Here is an 18,875-nt window from a genome sequence, read left to right as displayed (position 1 = left end):
TGAGATAGGTCTTGAGCTACAGGAAATAACTGAAATGTATCATAGTTTAAAGTGTGATTCAGAACCATCTACGGAATCCTTGCTACAGACCGGGCCATCTACAGTGTCGGAGGTGTTCCCTGAACACTCTACCGAACCCACTCCTGATTCCCTGCAGAGGAATGAATTATCATCTGACAGAAGTCAAGGAATTGATCCAGCCAATGAGCCCATGCAAGGAATTGGGTCCTCTCTTGAGTTCCAAAAAACAAGTGACAACACTGTCTCAGAGCGACCCCTCCACTCCCCACCCACTTCTTTTGACATTTCTTCCTCTCCTCCACCACCTATGTTCTTCTGTGATCTAAAACCATATAACGATTTAAGACTCACGCCATCCAGCCCTTCGCATGATGAAGAGTTTGATGAAGCAGAATCTCTTGGCACCACATGGAGTCCAGAGTTTATGGCAAGTGAACAACCGGAGCTGGCAGAGGAAGATTCCCATATCTCCATTCAGAGTCATGGGCCAATGCAAAGGGTGAAGAGATTGACCCCATACCCATACACTATACCAAGAGCTATTGAGCACCATGAGAATGAAGATAGAGACAGGAGTCTATATACAGTCAACCCGGCAGACCTACCTGACACATCTGGAGGAAGTAGAAACCTGCCCGAGATTTTAGAGTTAGAAGCTGAAGATGCAGATTATGACTCTGATAACAAGGAAGAGGGCTTCTGCTGTAATGGCAGAACTCAGAGCCCCCAACTAGCAAGTCCATTGGCTGGCACCTCTGGGAACGCAAGATCACCCAGGCACCAGGCACCAGGTCCTCAACATGCAAACACAACTAAGTCAAAGCAAGTTCTTTTCAGAAATGTCCAAATTCACAGCAAGCTTGTCAAGTCAACCACCCAGACCTCTTATGACCACAAGCCTACGGTTGCTCAAGGTAGAAAGCGTTCCAGAAAATCAAGCCATCAGGAGGAGATCAATGACAGGATAGAAATGTCTCTGAGAAGGAGCACTGTGGCCCGCCGCACCAGTACAATTTTTTCCCACTCTCAGACACCTAAGCCTTGTAGCACTGTGTCAAGACACCTAAGCGATTATGGTGAAGAGGATGACAACTGCTGTAGCCGGAGTTCTAAGAGCCAACGGCTTAACAACCCCACTCTAATGATTCTATATTCAGGTGAGGCTGTACCTTCTTATATGCCAAATTTTCTTCCAACCCCTGGCAGACTAAGTCCTACTCTTGAGGATAGTGCTAAGATTAGCTGTTCTAGCCACGCCCTGGGCCAACAGGGTCCCTCGCTCACAAGGAACAGAAGTGGAATGATGATGAGGGCAACACTGAATCCCCCAGCAGAGTCAGAGACCGACAAAACAGAAGAAGAGAAAGTCAAAAGGACAACCGCCCCTGAGGACAAAGACTCTGACGCATAGCATCCTCTTCACCCCACCCCCCGTTCTAATCTTGAACAATAAACACATTCAGCCTCATAATTGAGTGTACATTGCAGTCATTTTACAGTGCTATTGTGGAATACACTAGCGTAGCCTAGTGGTTAGTGCGTTGGACTAGGAACCGGAAGGTTGCGAGTTCAAACCCCCGAGCTGACAAGGTACAAATCTGTCGTTCTGCCCCTGAACAGGCAGTTAACCCACTGTTCCTAGGCCGTCATTGAAAATAAGAATGTGTTCTTAACTGACTTGCCTGGTTAAATAAAGGTTAAAAAAATAAATAAAAAAAAAATACAATATGACGATTTGTGGCATGGATCTGGAGTGTGTTTTTGCTTGAGAGAGTGAGCATGAGAGAGAAAGAGCAATAGAGAGAGAGCGCGATAGAGAGAGAGAGAGCAAAACTGCATGTACAATTCAACTTTAAATGACTCAGTGGCAGTTACATTTGCCAAGACCCATTCTAAGTTTACAGTTTACACTGTCGGTAGAAACGGAGACCGAGGAGTACATCTTGAACTATTCACAATCATTCCATCAATATTCTCCTACTATCAACCAATTACAAAGAGGTCATGCCTTTCTGACAGAAACATCAAAAAATCATGGAAAGTGATTAGTGTCTCGAGTCTCATTCAGTCACCTACCTGCGGTGTTGGTCTGCAGACTGCAGAACGGCTCCCCAGTGCACCTCTGTGTAACTGACGGTCTGCATGACGTCCAGTTTCAGACTCTCTCCCAGGCCTGGTCTGTGGGCCAGCCTGTGGGCTGCTTCCTTCAGCTTCTCCATACGAGACTCTCCCTCTGCCTTGGCACTCAACACAGTCTGCCAGACACAACAGAGGCAGCAAGAGACAAAGGTTTCATGTTTAAAGGTACAATATGTGACTTTCATTTCAGGTCATTTCCTTTTTTTGTGCGCTATTAGAGGATATCTGCACCACCACCAAATAATATGCAGGTGGAGTTTGGAGTAAGCCCAAAGACAGGTTCTTGCCTCTGCAGCTTGTAGTCTTTGCTCAGCCTGGCTGTGGATGCATGGGGCTCCAGTGGCCAGAGAGTCAGCCTGCTGTTGCAAGTCTCTAACCCAGGCTTGGGTGTCCTGGGCCAGAGTCTGGAAGGCCTGGGTGTGGCTGGTCAGAGAGCTCTGGTTCTCCTTGGAGGAAAGCAGATGGGTGTGGAGACTGCAGCAGCGCTCTAGAAGTTGCTCACTCTCTTTTAGTAGGGGGGAATGCTTTAGGGTGCTCCCATGCAAGGTGGTTATGTGTCCACTGAGGGCCTCTGTGTGCTTACTAAATTTGGGGGAGGAGAGACAGATGAGTTAAAACCAACACTACCATCATTATGACCTTTATGACCATCATCATCATCATAATTATTGTTTTGATCATTATTGCAAATGTCATCATTGTAGTTAATGCAATTTTAGATTATGTGACCTGTGTTCGACTACTTCCTCCTGCAAGCGGCTAAGCTCCTCCCCTTTGTCCACCTTCAGCACTGCGGCTTGAAACCACTCTTGCAGACGGGCAAACTCCTCCTGCAGACTACCACACAAACACACACACGTTAGTAAAACACTACAGCAAGTAAATCCTAACTAATACGTTATTTGCGTACCATAAAATAAAGTGCAACCAAAACCACTCTAAAAATCACAGATGCTGGATTTTGGAGTACATTTGGGGGAACATGGAATCTGATAGTATGTCACACATTATACACCCAAGACAGACTAATATCTGAATAGATACACTTGTAACTATCAATAGGTATGCTTGTGACAGCCAGTACCTGTGCAAGGCCTTGATATCCCTCTGGGCCTGCACCCTCATTTCACTAATGTGCTGACGGGCTGCGCAGACAAGCTCGTGCAGCCGGACACCATCCGCAGCTAGGCTCTGCAAGCTCTGTGGGCTGGCCACGGAGGTCATGAGATGCAGCTCCTCCAGGAGGCCCTCCGCCTGCTTTTCCTGTATCTGAAGCTGTGCAGACAGCTCCTGCACATGAAAGCAGTTGTTTGAGCAATGAGTACCAAGACTAGTGGCAGGAGGAGAATAATATTATGGAAATCAGTGTTTTTTTAACACTGGGTAGTTTTAGACACTAATAAGAACATATAATAGGTTCAAGGAAATCTGCTGATCATTATAATACATTTTTGTGTCTTTATAGTAAAACAATCAATGACTCAATCAATCAATGACTCTGAGGAGCATAGTTCTTAATCATCCCTCACATGAACCAAAGAAACCATGGGTACCCTCTGAAATGGGGATATGGGTCAAACATAAGAGATACCAGATGGGAAAGTATTGGCACTCACCTGAATCTGTGTGAGGAGCTTTGGGCCGTCGGCAGCACTGAGCGTGTCCAGTGAGTCCTGGATGCCCTGAAGAGAGGAGTGACACTCGGCCATCTTGGCTGCCACTTGTCCCTTGGCCACCACCAGGTGCCTGTAGACATCCTCGAGGTCGGAGAAGAGCTCCTTCACCTGCTCCATCTTCTTCCTCATCTGGGTCTCGATCACCTGGGTGAGGAAGAGGAAGTGGAAGAGTCGGTCACTGCTGAGCATCATTTTGAAAATTGAACAAAATAAACGTCTCTATATTGTCTCTCTGAGAGAGTATTACTTTCGACTTTGTAAACGAGGACCCTCTCTAAAGTAGTGATAAAGAACTTCATAAGAAGAAGCGCAAAGACCTGTTCAGGCCAACCCAGTGCCATATAGACTTATTCAGACTAACTACGGCAATCTCAGACCCACACAGCATATCCCAGGCCCATTCAAGCTGTCCTAGGAGTATACAGGCTACACCAGGCCCATTCAGGTTATCCCAGAATAACAGAGGTTAACCAATACCCACCCAGGTTATACCACTCACACAGGCTATCCCAGACCCACCAATGCCCATTAAGGCTTTTCCAGGTCCTTTGGATCAACCCAGACCTACCCTGGCCCACACAAACCTGTTTATCCAATATGGAGTTAGTGCTAAGAGAAATTGAATTTGGAAAAGGAAAGAATTTAACATTTGTATCCAGAAATTGAATTTAATATAACTAATATCACTCCATATTTCCAGATCCACTCAAGTCCAACTCCCACCAGGCCCACCTCTCAGGCCCACTCACCTGAAGCTCCAGTGGGGGCTCCTTGCTCTGCAACAAGACCTGGATCTCAGAAGCCCTCCTGTGGAAGCGCCCCACACTCTCCTCCTGGACCCGGATCTCCTCCTACAGTAAGAACACAACATGGGTCCATGATCAAGGTTGGGACCCAATCCATTTTCAAATTTCAATATATTCAGGGAATTAGTTGAAATCCCAATGAAACAAAACGGCAGAGAAAAAAAGTCTGAATTGAGATTCGGAAATACATGGTACTCTTGGAATCTTTAACTGGAATCCACAGGCAGACAGACAGACCATCACAATTCCCCTTTCAAAGTGAAAGGACTTGAGTTGCCAGAGGGCGTTATGTTACCTGCATGGCTGTGACTTCTTGTTCGCTGTGGAAGGGGTGTGACTGCACCAAGTGGGCCATTTTGTGGCTGGTCCAGCTCTCCACCTCTCCGCCCAGCTGTAGCAGCCCATCCCACAGGTCCAGCCCCATGCGTAGGTTGTCCAGGTGAGAGTCCGTCCTCTCTGTCACCTGGGAAAATTACAGCTGTTAGGTTTCACATTCTAGGCAATAATCTATTCAGGGCACACATTTATCTGAGTACCTACCCTACGAGACTTGGCTTGCGTTCGGTAGACCAGAGCAAACCCTTTGACCCGAAGGGTTAGTACTAGTTCACTTGGGTAAACACTACATACCCTAAAGTGACAAAATAGGAGAGCCAAAGTCACGTGAGAAATTTGACGCATATTGAAAACGTGTCTTTCTGCTGAGGAAATATAGGGCCCCCTGTAGTGTAACGACTTGTACTTGCATTGGTCTCTGGCAATGGCGTGAGAACTCACATCTAGCCAGCGGTCCATCAGGGTGTCAGCCTCGCCCTCAAATGGAGTTTCAGGGCAGTCAAGGATTTGGCGCAGCTGAGACTGCAGCTGCTTGCAGATGCCTCGCATCTCCTCCACTCCCTCCCCGAGACCACTCAACTCTGCCTTGGTGCTGTGGACCTGGTATATACACACACACGCACATACACACACGCAATGCACATGCACACACAAACAGACACCCACACACACATAAATACAAACAAAGAAAAAGAAAAGCATGAAAAATAAATACACAACAAAGCACATTTGAGGGAAAAAGTTATTAGGATCTTATGCTGCAATCGTGTGGTGGGAAAAATAGATAATTATGGTTGTAGTATCTGTTGCATACTTCTTGTGGTTGTGGTATCTGGTGCATAGTTCTTGTGGTTATGGTATCTGGTGCATAGTTCTTGTGGTTGTGGTATCTGGTGCATAGTTCTTGTGGTATCTGTTGCATAGTTCTTGTGGTTGTGGTATCTGTTGCATAGTTCTTGTGGTTATGGTATCTGTTGCATAGTTCTTGTGGTTGTATTATCTGGTGCATAGTTCTTGTGGTTGTGTTATCTGTTGCATAGTTCTTGTGGTTGTGGTGTCTGGTGCATAGTTCTTGTGGTTGTGTTATCTGGTGTATAGTTCTTGTGGTTGTGTTATCTGTTGCATAGTTCTTGTGGTTGTGGTATCTGTTGCATAGTTCTTGTGGTTGTGTTATCTGTTGCATAGTTCTTGTGGTTGTGTTATCTGTTGCATAGTTCTTGTGGTTGTGGTGTCTGGTGTATAGTTCTTGTGGTTGTGGCTGTTGTTCTTGTTGCAGTTAATGTTTTTGTTGTCATTACTATAAGTTGAAGCTCTCTACCTTAGTGAGGAGTCTCTGTAGGTTGTCTTTGCCCATGTACGAGGCCTGTTCACTGATGGTGCGCTCGGCCCTCTGTAAGGTGCTGCTTAGACGACTGTGTACCATTTGGAACCTCTTCAGTAATTCTGTTAGACCTCCACAACGATCCAGCCTGTGCAATGCACACACACAGCTTGATCACAAACAGCACAGTCACACACAGCACAGTCACACACAGCACAATCACACACAGCACAATCACACACAGCACAATCACACACAGCACAATCACACACAGCACAATCACACACTCGGTCAAACACACAGCATGTTCACACATACAGTTAGTTCTTATTTGAAGTGTCCTTATCAGGTGTTCACTGTTTTCTGAAAAGTTCCCTTTCCCATCCCTTCGATATTTGTCTGTCTACTCTTTACCTCCATTTTAACCCCACTCCCTCTTTACCTCCATTTTAACCTCACTCCCTCTTTACCTCACGCCCTCTTTACCTCCATTTTAACCTCACGCCCTCTTTACCTCCATTTTAACCTCACTCCCTCTTTACCTCCATTTTAACCTCACTCCCTCTTTATCTCCATTTTATCCTCACTCCCTCTTTACCTCCATTTTATCCTCACTCCCTCTTTACCTCCATTTTAACCTCACTCCCTCTTTACCTCCATTTTAACCTCACGCCCTCTTTACCTCCATTTTAACCACACGCCCTCTTTACCTGCATTTTAACCTCACTCCATCTTTCCCTCCTCTCTCCTCCATTTGTCTCTTATTTTTTGCTCCTCTCCCTCATCTGTCTTCTTACCTCAGTAATGCCTCTGTTGGTCTGCTCCTCTCCCCTCTTTCTTTCGGCCTTAAGCCCTTCCCCCTGTTCCTGTACCTTCTTTTTTTGGAATGCATCTTCCTCGCCTCTATGGTGTCCCCTATTATTTTGGGCAGTATCCTCCTCCCCATTGACCCTGTCACTCCACCTCTCCTTCACCTCTCCTCTTCCTCTCTTACCTCCCAGTAATGGTTCTGTTGGATACCTCCCTCCTATCTTTTCACTCCTCCACTCCTTTAGTTCAAGTCTTCTTCTCTTCTTTCTGTCTTACCTCTCTGTAATGGCTCTATGGGTCTCCTCCCACAATGTCTCCAGCTCCTGTGTGGCTCCGCCCCTCTCGGGGTTGGAGGTCGTCTGCGCAGCACCACGGTCTGCAGCCTCTAGACTCTGCAGCTCAGAGCGTAGCGCAGCCAGACGCCCCTCCAGGTCTGCCAATGCACGCATCCTGAAGAATAGGAGGACAGGGAGAAAGAGTGTGTTTGCTCATCCACAAGTGCTACAGAAAAGGTGTGTATGTGTGTGTTTGTGTGCATGTTTGTCACTCACCTGTGCTGCACTGCAGGGAGTGTTGGCTCCTTCAGTCCCTGCTGCTCCACTGCCCTCTGAATCTCCCTCAGGACCACCAGTAGGGCCATCCTCCTCTGGCCTGAACTCCTCTTCTCCTCCCCCTCTTTCCCTTCCACCTGGCCCTTCCTCCTAAGGCCCGATGATTCCTCCTCTTCCCTCCTTCTTTGGGCCTTAGGCCCTACCCCCTGTTCCTGCCCCCTATTTCTTTGGAACGCATCCTCCTCCTTTTGTTCCAATCCCCTCCGCTGCATGTCAGGCCCTGCCCCTTTCCCCCTCCCTTTAAGGCTTAGCTCCTCCTCCTTCTGCTTCTGTCCCCTCCCAATTCCGCTTCTGGCCAACTCGAGGTCTGCCTCATCCAATCGCCGTGACAACGCTGCCACTGTGTCACGACAAGTCACAGCAGCTCCTTCCATCGTCAACTCCATTCCGGCTGCCTCCAGTAGACCATCCACGCTCCCGGCTTCTTCTCCGTACTTCCTCACACTCTGCCGGATAGACAGCAGCCCGGAATGCCTGCCTCGGGCCCGGGTCGCACCATCTCCATGTTGCCAGTGGTCCAAGGGAACCAGCGCAGCCTGTATGCCAGCGTCGGCCTCTCGTATCTGGGCTAGAAAGCAATCAAGGGCCCCGGCGGCAGAGCGCACCCTCTTTAGTGTCTGTCTCAGTTGGTGGAGGCGGTGCCACTGGGGTGGGGGCATAGAGGGGTCTAGGGCCTCCCCCCCGGAGGTCTGCCCCGACACGCATTTCAGCTCCGCGTGGAGCCGCTGGTCCATTTCCTGGGGACAGGAAGACAGTAGACACTTAAAGACACACTCTTTGAACTTGATTAAATTACCCATTGATTATTAAAGAATATTACTTATTAACGGCTCATGAGCTTAGTGTGTGTGTGTGTGTGTGTGTGTGTGTGTGTTGAACAAAATACATACAACTCATCAACTGTTGTGAGTCAAGTCAACTGATGAGTCAACACTGACGTGTACAGTATACCTTAAAGTCAGCCACAGTCCAGGGATCAGTCATCCCATAGGCTGAGATAGCTATGGGCTGCCTGGTGATGCGGTCAAGCTGGTCTGAGATCAGTGATATCTGAGAGTCTGCTGATTCCATCAGCTCCACGGTGGTTTCCAGAGAAGCCATTCTGAGAGAAACACAAACCATTTCATTTCACACCCATGTATGCACACACAAATGCAGGAATAACTACCAAGTACTTAAAAGGAAAGGATGTGGTAACAATGGGTTCTTTGAACCCCAAACATTTTGACACAATTGGTCCCTACATGTGTTCGCATCTTTTGAGAATCTAAAAGGGAAGTGGACATTTTCACCCATGCTTTGGCTGAGAGTTCCCGTTTAGGGAGGGGGGGGGTGAAGACGTCCCTAGTCTCGTTAGTATCTTCTGTCATACGTCTCCCCTGTGGTGGTTAATTACTTTACTATCAAATGAGGAGACACAAACTTATCACACCAGTCAGAGTTACAGTGCCTTGCGAAAGTATTCGGCCCCCTTGAACTTTGCGACCTTTTGCCACATTTCAGGCTTCAAACATAAAGATATAAAACTGTATTTTTTTGTGAAGAATCAACAACAAGTGGGACACAATCATGAAGTGGAACGACATTTATTGGATATTTCAAACATTTTTAACAAATCAAAAACTGAAAAATTGGGTGTGCAAAATTATTCAGCCCCCTTAAGTTAATACTTTGTAGCGCCACCTTTTGCTGCGATTACAGCTGTAAGTCGCTTGGGGTATGTCTCTATCAGTTTTGCACATCGAGAGACTGCAATTTTTTCCCATTCCTCCTTGCAAAACAGCTCGAGCTCAGTGAGGTTGGATGGAGAGCATTTGTGAACAGCAGTTTTCAGTTCTTTCCACAGATTCTCGATTGGATTCAGGTCTGGACTTTGACATTCTAACACCTGGATATGTTTATTTTTGAACCATTCCATTGTAGATTTTGCTTTATGTTTTGGATCATTGTCTTGTTGGAAGACAAATCTCCGTCCCAGTCTCAGGTCTTTTGCAGACTCCATCAGGTTTTCTTCCAGAATGGTCCTGTATTTGGCTCCATCCATCTTCCCATCAATTTTAACCATCTTCCCTGTCCCTGCTGAAGAAAAGCAGGCCCAAACCATGATGCTGCCACCACCATGTTTGACAGTGGGGATGGTGTGTTCAGGGTGATGAGCTGTGTTGCTTTTACACCAAACATAACGTTTTGCATTGTTGCCAAAAAGTTCAATTTTGGTTTCACCTGACCAGAGCACCTTCTTCCACATGTTTGGTGTGTCTCCCAGGTGGCTTGTGGCAAACTTTAAACGACACTTTTTATGGATATCTTTAAGAAATGGCTTTCTTCTTGCCACTCTTCCATAAAGGCCAGATTTGTGCAATATACGACTGATTGTTGTCCTATGGACAGAGTCTCCCACCTCAGCTGTAGATCTCTGCAGTTCATCCAGAGTGATCATGGGCCTCTTGGCTGCATCTCTGATCAGTCTTCTCCTTGTATGAGCTGAAAGTTTAGAGGGACGGCCAGGTCTTGGTAGATTTGCAGTGGTCTGATACTCCTTCAATTTCAATATTATCGCTTGCACAGTGCTCCTTGGGATGTTTAAAGCTTGGGAAATCTTTTTGTATCCAAATCCGGCTTTAAACTTCTTCACAACAGTATCTCGGACCTGCCTGGTGTTTTTAACGGAGCTCTGAGACTATCACAGTGCAGGTGCATTTATACGGAGACTTGATTACACACAGGTGGATTGTATTTATCATCATTAGTCATTTAGGTCAACATTGGATCATTCAGAGATCCTCACTAAACTTCTGGAGAGAGTTTGCTGCACTGAAAGTAAAGGGGCTGAATAATTTTGCACGCCCAATCTTTCAGTTTTTGATTTGTTAAAAAAGTTTGAAATATCCAATAAATGTCGTTCCACTTCATGATTGTGTCCCACTTGTTGTTGATTCTTCACAAAAAAATAGTTTTATATCTTTATGTTTGAAGCCTGAAATGTGGCAAAAGGTCGCAAAGTTCAAGGGGGCCGAATACTTTCGCAAGGCACTGTATACTTAAACTAAATCTTTAATAATAAGAGCTTTGCAATGGCAATGACTTTCAACGATTCACCATTTCTAATGAACCGTTGAGTGTGATAAAACAAAAGTACAAAGATCTTTTATAGCCAAGATACACCCCTTTCAACCTACATGACGAACAACAGATGCATAGAATGGTACAAGGTTAAGATTTGTATGAAAGGTATCTATGATACATAGCAGACAGCAAGTGTTGTGTCAACAGTTTTCATTGTATAGACCAGTGCCTGGCTCTCCTACTCCAAACTGGAACCGTCTCTTCCTGGTACGGTATAGAACAGAAACAATAACTCATGTTCTCTGGAATGCTCTTTAGGTTTTATCACCCAAAGACATCGTAAATCTCCTCTGTCAGTGTTATCTCATAGAGGCCCATCCTCAGTAGAACACACACACAATAGTTAACAGAATACTCTATTATGTCGAATGAAACAACCATTATAATGCAATATAAGCATTATAACATGATCTTGCAATTTCCCTGACACCCCAAATGTACTTTTTCAAATAAATCAAATTAACTTGAAAGTGTGACTGGACCTGGTCTGCAGGCAGATCTGCTGGCCTCTCCACTGCTGAAGGAGCTTGGCCCCTTCACTGTCCCCCTCCAGTCCCCCTCCCTCTGCACTCTGCTGCTGGGACACCTGGGAGGACTGCAGCTCAAACTCAAACCAGAGCACCTCAGTCTCCTGCTTAAGAGCCTGCCGACACACACACATATCTTTGAAACGCACACACATTTAAAACACACACACAAAAATGTTTTTTATGTATACACACACACGTTTTGAAACGGGACTGAAATGGGGAGATACTACCTGAACGTGCACAATAAGATATTCTAATTATCAAACAGCGTGTCCTACTAAACACAAATCTGACAGGGAGGCAGCTGAGACCATAGAAATGATCCGTGTCACCCATGAGTGTTCCAGTCCAATTGGTGTGAGCCTGGGCTTTGTCCCTTCCAGTAGTTCTTTGTCTATTTCATGTATTTTTTTAAATCTTGTGTACGTTGCAAAGCTATTCAATGTTTCTGCATAGTAAACTGCCAAAGTGCATCATTGTGGCACAGGTATTTATTTTTGTGTGAAATAAACCATTATACGGCTGAACCTTACCTGTAGCTCCTTGATGTGGCTGTGCAGGGCAGAGGTGGTGACTGGCTCAGGCTGAAACTCTCTTTCCAGACTCTGTCTGTTTCTCTGGAGCTGTGAATGGAAGGCTGAACGGGAAGCTCTGTACCTGAATAGCCAAGGTTCAACTTGGTTATTTTTTTTTTTTATATAAATGTAATGTTGACGCAGTACAAACAAATTAAGACTGGAATTAAAAACCTAAAAACAACCAGCAAAAATATGTCAAATATAAAAAGTTGTTCAATTGATTCAGTGCAGTCATTTAATAACAACACATTTGATCTAGGAGCATCTTTCAAAACAACCAGGGATACTGTCCCTGAAAACCAGAGGTGAGAATAAAGCATCAGACAGATTAGCGACTTTCTCCTGCATTAAACAAAACTATCAAAGTATAAATGTCAACAAGTGCGACAAGTTTTAAAATGGAGCGTTGGTTGAAACGGTTTGGTAATGTGGTCGATTGGCCCTGGCTACTGGTTGGCACAGTGTCTAAAAACAGTTAATAGCTTTCTTATAGCATTCTATATCTGTATATGAAAGTGTATTTTTAACTAAACATTTTACAGTCATTCCAATCTGTTTCCATATCTCAGCATCAACACATGATCCAACCATTGTTCTTTTCAGCTCATCCTATCCAGTCTTACAAACTGTGTAGGCTAATGCAACGATTTGAGCTCGCCTTGAACAAGTTGAAAAGAGGCTTTAATTGAAGAGAATTATCAGCATGCGTCTTGACTGTCTTTTTAAAAACGTATGTTTACACTAGCCAACATACAGTAGAGATGGATCCCTTACCTCTCCACCACTTCCTGCGTCGACAACCCCTCTTCCTGTGGGGGGGTGGTGTCGGCGGCCGGGATGACTGTCCGTTCAGGTGCCTGCTGCTCGGTCTCCACGCTATCACCCCTGACAATCACCTAGGAGACAGGCAAACAAGCGCACTGTAACAGCGGGGTCAGGGAAGGCAGTAAAGTCAAACAGTGGCTCTAGCACACTCCGGCATGAAGTTTCCCCCTAGGTACTGACACAGGATCAGTATCTAGAGGCAACTTCACCCTACACCCTCTAACACGGCTTAATCCAATTACTGGGGATTAACTCCTACAGCTGCCGCTGTCATAAGAGGTGCCTGGAGCAGCCAACCAAGGCTCGGCCTCTAGTATGAGGTTCTTAGGAAAAGGGCAAATGGCAGTTTTTCTGAAGATGTTTTAACACTTTATTCAGACGGCAAGTAACTGAGATGAGAAGAAACAATGGGAGGGGTAAATGCAGGGGCTAAATCCCAGTCTCCGGTGGGGAGTTGTAAATGATGACACGTGCCAGTTACCACGACACCATGGCTCTTCACAAAGGCCAGTTTAAAAAGGTCCAATGCATCCGTTTATATATTAATATCAAATCATTTCTGGGTAACAATTAAGTACCTTACTGTGATTGTTTTCAATAAAAATTGTTTAAAAAAAAGTACAAATATTACTTCTTAGCAAAGAGCAATTTCTCAAGCAAGAATTTTGCAAGGATTGTCTAGGAGTGGTCTGAGTGGGGAAGGGAAATCTAGCCATTATAGGCAGAGAGGTGTGGAACTTTCTTATTGGTCTATTAACTCATTTACCACTAACTAATGTATCCTCTTATGCAGCATAAATATTTTCAATGAAGCCATAATGTCAGTTTTCCTTTCTGCTAACTAACTAGCTAGCTAGTTGGCCTAGTCCTTGAAATGTCAATTGCCATTCAGATTTAACCAGAGCCATCTGAGAATATATATATACACAGCTATCCACACCCTTCATTGAGCCCAAGCCCACTCTCTGAGAATATACTTTCCCAGCCATTAGGAAGAGTGAAACACCAGATTCAGGATACCCGAGACTAGCATCCTACCATCCTACCATCCTACAACTTCCAGTACCTGAGTGTGATTTGGGCCTTGTTGGTGGCTTTTCTGGACATGCATTAAACGACCCCCTTGGACTTGCAGTAGGCGGCCCTGGACATGCAATGGGCGATCTTGGACTGGGAGTGGGTGTTCCGGGGTCTGCAGTGGCAGACCCTGGACTTGCAGTGGGCGGTCCTGTCTTAGTTGGGTTTGGCTCTGGTCTTCCAGAGCCTGAGAGCAGTGTCCAGCTTGCTTTTGTGGGAGCTCCTGGCTTTGCTTTTGTGGGCCAGCCTGCTGGCCAGTCTCGCTCAGCAGGGTGTGATCTCCAGGCTCGCACCCCCTACTAAAGTGACACAAGAACAACAACAGGGGGTAAACCCAGGACAATTACTTAGCTAATCAAATTGGCTGGCCTCAGGAAATATAAATACAAATACAGATAATTAATATTTTGAGGTTTTACAGACAAACCAAGTGGCTGATGTTTAACTAGCCCATCAATAATTTAACTTTATAGCAACAAACAATCATCTAATCGAATTTAATCATTTTATTACTACTAAGATATTAAAAACACTACGGGTTATTTGCAATTAGAATTGTTGCATAGATCACCATGGGCAGACCAGAAATTGGCCCGGGCATTTCTAGTACACCGGCCCATTTTCTTCCCTTGAGACCCCAATTACTAGCCAAATGATGATCATTTAGCACAAAACCCTAAATTTATACTAGACCACTGGGCTAAAGATGGACCAGCCCATCTGGCATTTGCCAAAACTTCCCATTGGCCAGTTTATTGCTGAAGAGCACCATTGAAACTTTGTAACTGTAGCGCTATGTTTCACCTGTCCTGCGGGGGCACTGTGGCACCGTGCTGCAGTTGCAGCAGCATGCTCCCTTGCCCTCCCCCTGACTCCCTTCGCTGGACTGCAGCTGTGATGGGGGAACTTTCCGGGGTCAGAGTCTCACAGAGCTCCCTGAGGGCCTCCAGGCACTCGGCACCCCTCAGCGTCGCACTGCCCTCTGAGGGTAGACATGCCTAGAACAATATAAATCAAATAGAATAGAATGAATCCTACTGGTACACGGGTACGCATATGTGGGTACACAGACCCGCAAGAAACTGCGGCCCCTCATGATGAGTTCAGATTTTTTGTGGCTCCCACCCCCATCAAAGTTTACCATCCCTGATGTAGACCAAGCTCCAGAGACACGTTTGGAGTACAGTGAAGTCAAGTGGTTAGGAGAATGAGAACGCCTTTAGACTAAATGAGACTGATTTACAATCAGGATCAACCTGTAAAAAAACAAGTCTCCTCCCGACCCTTCTGCTTCAAAGCCTCCATTGCATGGCAATCACAGGTGGCTGGTGAGTCGAGGACAGCTCATAATAATGGCTTGAATGGCGTGAACGGAGTGGTATCAAACACATAGAAAGCATATCATTTTGATATCATTCCATTTATTCCCCCAGCCACCACTAATGGAAATTAGGCCTCATTTCATGCTATCATGTTACCGTGCAACAATGCTGTGAAATATTGATTCAAAAGATTTCGTGGTACCTGTTGTCTGTACACAGGTTCAGGGTCAGTGGCATCTCGCTCAGTGTTAGTTGTGTATATGTCACATCTCATAACAGTGGGGTTAAGGGACCGCACCCCGTTGATCTCAGACCACAAGAGTGGCAAAAAGGCAGTCATCTCTGAATGCACAGCCTGGGCGTCACAAGACACAAAACCACTGTTAGTAAGACGAGGCATTAAATCAAATTAAATTAGCATAGAATGATAAGCTGCTCGTGCAATGCATTGGTACAGTGTTCATATTAGGACTCCTAGTGACTGACAACTACAGCTGGTGTGTGCAATCCTAATATGGACACCATACAGCTCCCTGCAATTGGATTGTGATAGGTTGACAAAAGAAAATGTATCCACTGATCTGCACATAACCTATACATTTCCCAATGGAGCTCAAAGCCCTGTTAGGTACGAGTTCAATCATCACTTTTCTGCCAACCCTAAACCATGAACTTTTATTAAAAGGTTATTTATTGTGGCTTGGGGTGGTCTAGCTGTCTAGGCTGCTGCCTCTAGAATAAATGTACTGCTACCAGCATGGGTTTGAATCCAGCCCATTGCTCTTTCAGCCACAAGTCACCTATTTTTTGTCTATACCTCTTCCTGTCCTATCCAATAAACAATAAAATATGTAAGGGGTGGGTCCCACTTTTTTTTTTATTGTTGCGATGCACCTGCAAATAAGATTGCTCAGATGTGCGAGTGCCTTTTGAATTTTGTATTTATCAAAGGCAGAAAACAGTGAACAAACATTTTCTATAGTGGCCCTTCCTGTAAGTTACTCTGGATAAGGCTGTCTTATAAATTACGAAAATATAACATTTTATGTAAATGTTATGTCTTCTTTGAACCAGCTCATTTTCCCATTCTTACCTCCCACTGGCTCCTGACTGAAAGAGACAGTAGCTTCACGGCTTGGAGCTGGGCCCCAGAGCAGAGGGCCCCCAAACCCTCAGCGGCCCCCAGGAACTCCTCCAGGATGGCGGGCCTCAAAGCACCCAGCGCCCTCTGGAGGACGAGAGATCATGCAGACAAAAATCATGACCACCACTCGGACATGTTGACCATGAACAACACGACCACATACTGACCATTGACCAACACTCCAAACAGACATTGAATTCCATAAATATGAGGTGTTGCACCATTGCAATACTCCGAGATTACAAACGACAACTTCTGACAAAGGAAACCTTTACTATATTGCACAAAATTTGACAGGTATTAAATAAAGAGACACTTTATTCAGACATATTACAAAGTTACACACATGATAATAATGGAGATGGAAATGGCAACCTTTGACAAGAAAAAAAACTCTGATTTCATACCTCTTTTCTCTTGGCTTGCCAGTCAGACATCTCTCGGTCACTGAAGAGTACGATGGCTTCCTGGATGTTCTCTTGCAAGCGAAACTTGGCCTTCTCCAGCCTGCTCCTAGCCATCGCCTTGGCTTTCGAGTAGATCTCGCTATGGACCATGAACGGTGGGTGTGGAGAGGCTTGGTCGCTACACTGATGAGGAGGGTTCTGGGTCCTCAGCTGGCCTTTAACTTTGAATTTGGGGATGTGGGTCTGTTTTTGAGTTGTTTCAGACTGGGTTTGGGACACCGTGGGAACATGGTATAAAGATTGACCCACAGGCTGCTGCTCTTGCTCTTCGTGACTTTGGTTCAAAGGTTGAGTTTCACTGGGTTTGGCGTATGTTTCAACTTGGGCCAGAAGCTGAACTCGAGGTTCAATGGGAGTTTGAGTTTGCTGGGTTTGAGGTTTGTTTTGAGTCAGAACCTGAGATTGAGTGAGGCCCACCGGCTGAGGCTGTGTTGGGGCCTGAGTGTGAGATTGACTTTGTGGTAGGGCCTTGATGATGGATGTCTGCTGGCGGATGTCCTGGGGTATGCGGTCCCCTTGCAGTGGGCTATGGGGCTCTGTGTGCCGCCGATGTGGGGGTGTCTGAGTTGCAAGCTTGGCATCACTCTTGCTCTTGGCTGTGGCCGCTGCAAATGAACCCCTCTGGGTCTCTGGCAGTGAGTACCAGCGGACTACCACCTTGGGTGGTGGCTCATCCCCCGCCAGGACCCGAGCTCGCCTTGACCCCAGGGAGCTAAGCATCTCCACCATTTCCTGGAAAAGGAAAGACACCCAAAGCAAACACCTCTGAAACTGAGACATACAAACTTCAAAGGGCACTCCTCAATTTCTATATCCGCCTACAGTCAGGTCTTAACATGTTCATAAACTAAGGGTTGGGTCTTTGGGAATGTAACAGCCACCAACTGGATTTATTGATAATCTGCTAGTTTAATGGACGAACATGACGACCCACACTGTTTTCCATAGACTGAAATAGAGCACTTCCGTTTCCTACCCAGCTATCCTGAAATGTCAGATAATAATGGCTGCTGTGTGAATCCGTTGTCCATTACTGTAAGTACCTGAGCATGAGCAACCGCTTCTGTGACTCTGTCTTCCAAAGCAGCTGCATTGAGGTGCTGAATAGGGGAGTTCGTCTGTGCTTTCTTCACCAGGACTTGCAGGTCCTGCCCCTCTGTCACCACTTGGCCCTCAAGCTGCAGGCCACGAGAGATCAGTGCCTGTGCGGAATGAGAGAAACAAATAAAATGTTGCAAAAACATTATTTTTACGTTTCTGGAATGTTTTGAAGTAATGTGTCGTGGAAATTCTACACATGTCGAGGAAAATACCAGCAGAGACACTTGAAGTCAATCTAAATGAATCATTGTTTATTAACAGTTAACTGGAGAGGTTCCAACAAACTTGATGCACCATAGTGAACATCTGTCAGGAGCTCTAACTGGGCAGTCCCGTTAGTTATCTTATATACTTACACAGACAAGTAATATTTGCATGATTTAGCTTATTCATTATTCATCATAATTCATTAATCATCAACGTTTGGTTCATGCATGTGACTGACCAATACTGGTTCGTGCATGTAACAGACCAATACCTCACAAGGCTTCTTCTCTCCAAGCTGAGACCTTGAAAATGAGATAACGTTCCTAAAACAAGGTTCTGGGCATCCTGCCAAATTGCAGATACTGATAGTGAGAATTCGTTCAGTCACTTGCATGAACACAGAAATGTGTTATTAGAAACGCACAAACATAAAATGTTCCATCACAAATGTTAAATCAAAGTCTTATTAGAACGTAATGGCAATGGTAGCTAATGTCCTAGGAATGTTTTTAGTTTGCTGGTAGGGCTAAAGTTAATACCTGTAGCCTATATGATCTGTCACTACCGGAATACATGATCTGCCAGTACCAGAATACATGATCTGCCAGTACCAGAATACATGATCTGCCAGTACTAGAATACATGATCTGCCAGTACTAGAATACATGATCTGCCAGTACTAGAATACATGATCTGCCAGTACTAGAATACATGATCTGCCACTACTCTAGTACATGATCTGCCATTACTCTAGTGCATGATCTACCCGTACTATAAT

The 18,875-nt window shown here is 45.4% G+C and overlaps 1 protein-coding gene across 6 annotated transcripts in view; it reads right to left on the bottom strand.

Annotated features, from left to right (window-relative positions):
* The window catches only part of syne2a (spectrin repeat containing, nuclear envelope 2a), a 204,854-nt gene that overhangs the window by 156,766 nt on the left and 29,213 nt on the right, over positions 1 to 18,875 (bottom strand). For 5 of the 6 annotated variants that reach the window (XM_031837347.1, XM_031837346.1, XM_020496695.2 and 2 more), the window contains 21 exons: positions 17,833 to 17,991; positions 16,730 to 17,521; positions 16,272 to 16,406; positions 15,381 to 15,533; positions 14,661 to 14,854; positions 13,846 to 14,155; positions 12,729 to 12,850; positions 11,910 to 12,033; positions 11,329 to 11,489; positions 8,672 to 8,822; positions 7,661 to 8,457; positions 7,386 to 7,559; positions 6,297 to 6,447; positions 5,420 to 5,578; positions 4,938 to 5,105; positions 4,586 to 4,687; positions 3,777 to 3,980; positions 3,245 to 3,450; positions 2,890 to 2,997; positions 2,448 to 2,742; positions 2,098 to 2,276 (listed from right to left, as the gene is read on the bottom strand). In XM_031837347.1, coding sequence (XP_031693207.1) covers positions 2,098 to 2,276; positions 2,448 to 2,742; positions 2,890 to 2,997; positions 3,245 to 3,450; positions 3,777 to 3,980; positions 4,586 to 4,687; positions 4,938 to 5,105; positions 5,420 to 5,578; positions 6,297 to 6,447; positions 7,386 to 7,559; positions 7,661 to 8,457; positions 8,672 to 8,822; positions 11,329 to 11,489; positions 11,910 to 12,033; positions 12,729 to 12,850; positions 13,846 to 14,155; positions 14,661 to 14,854; positions 15,381 to 15,533; positions 16,272 to 16,406; positions 16,730 to 17,521; positions 17,833 to 17,991 — 4,844 coding nt within the window. The remainder of the gene's footprint in view (positions 1 to 2,097; positions 2,277 to 2,447; positions 2,743 to 2,889; positions 2,998 to 3,244; positions 3,451 to 3,776; positions 3,981 to 4,585; positions 4,688 to 4,937; positions 5,106 to 5,419; positions 5,579 to 6,296; positions 6,448 to 7,385; positions 7,560 to 7,660; positions 8,458 to 8,671; positions 8,823 to 11,328; positions 11,490 to 11,909; positions 12,034 to 12,728; positions 12,851 to 13,845; positions 14,156 to 14,660; positions 14,855 to 15,380; positions 15,534 to 16,271; positions 16,407 to 16,729; positions 17,522 to 17,832; positions 17,992 to 18,875) is intronic. The other variant, XM_031837350.1, reaches the window with a different exon arrangement.

This window comes from Oncorhynchus kisutch, linkage group LG12 (assembly GCF_002021735.2).
Source record: "Oncorhynchus kisutch isolate 150728-3 linkage group LG12, Okis_V2, whole genome shotgun sequence".
Lineage (NCBI taxonomy): Eukaryota > Metazoa > Chordata > Actinopteri > Salmoniformes > Salmonidae > Oncorhynchus > Oncorhynchus kisutch.
This window is presented reverse-complemented; position numbering and strand designations above follow the sequence as displayed.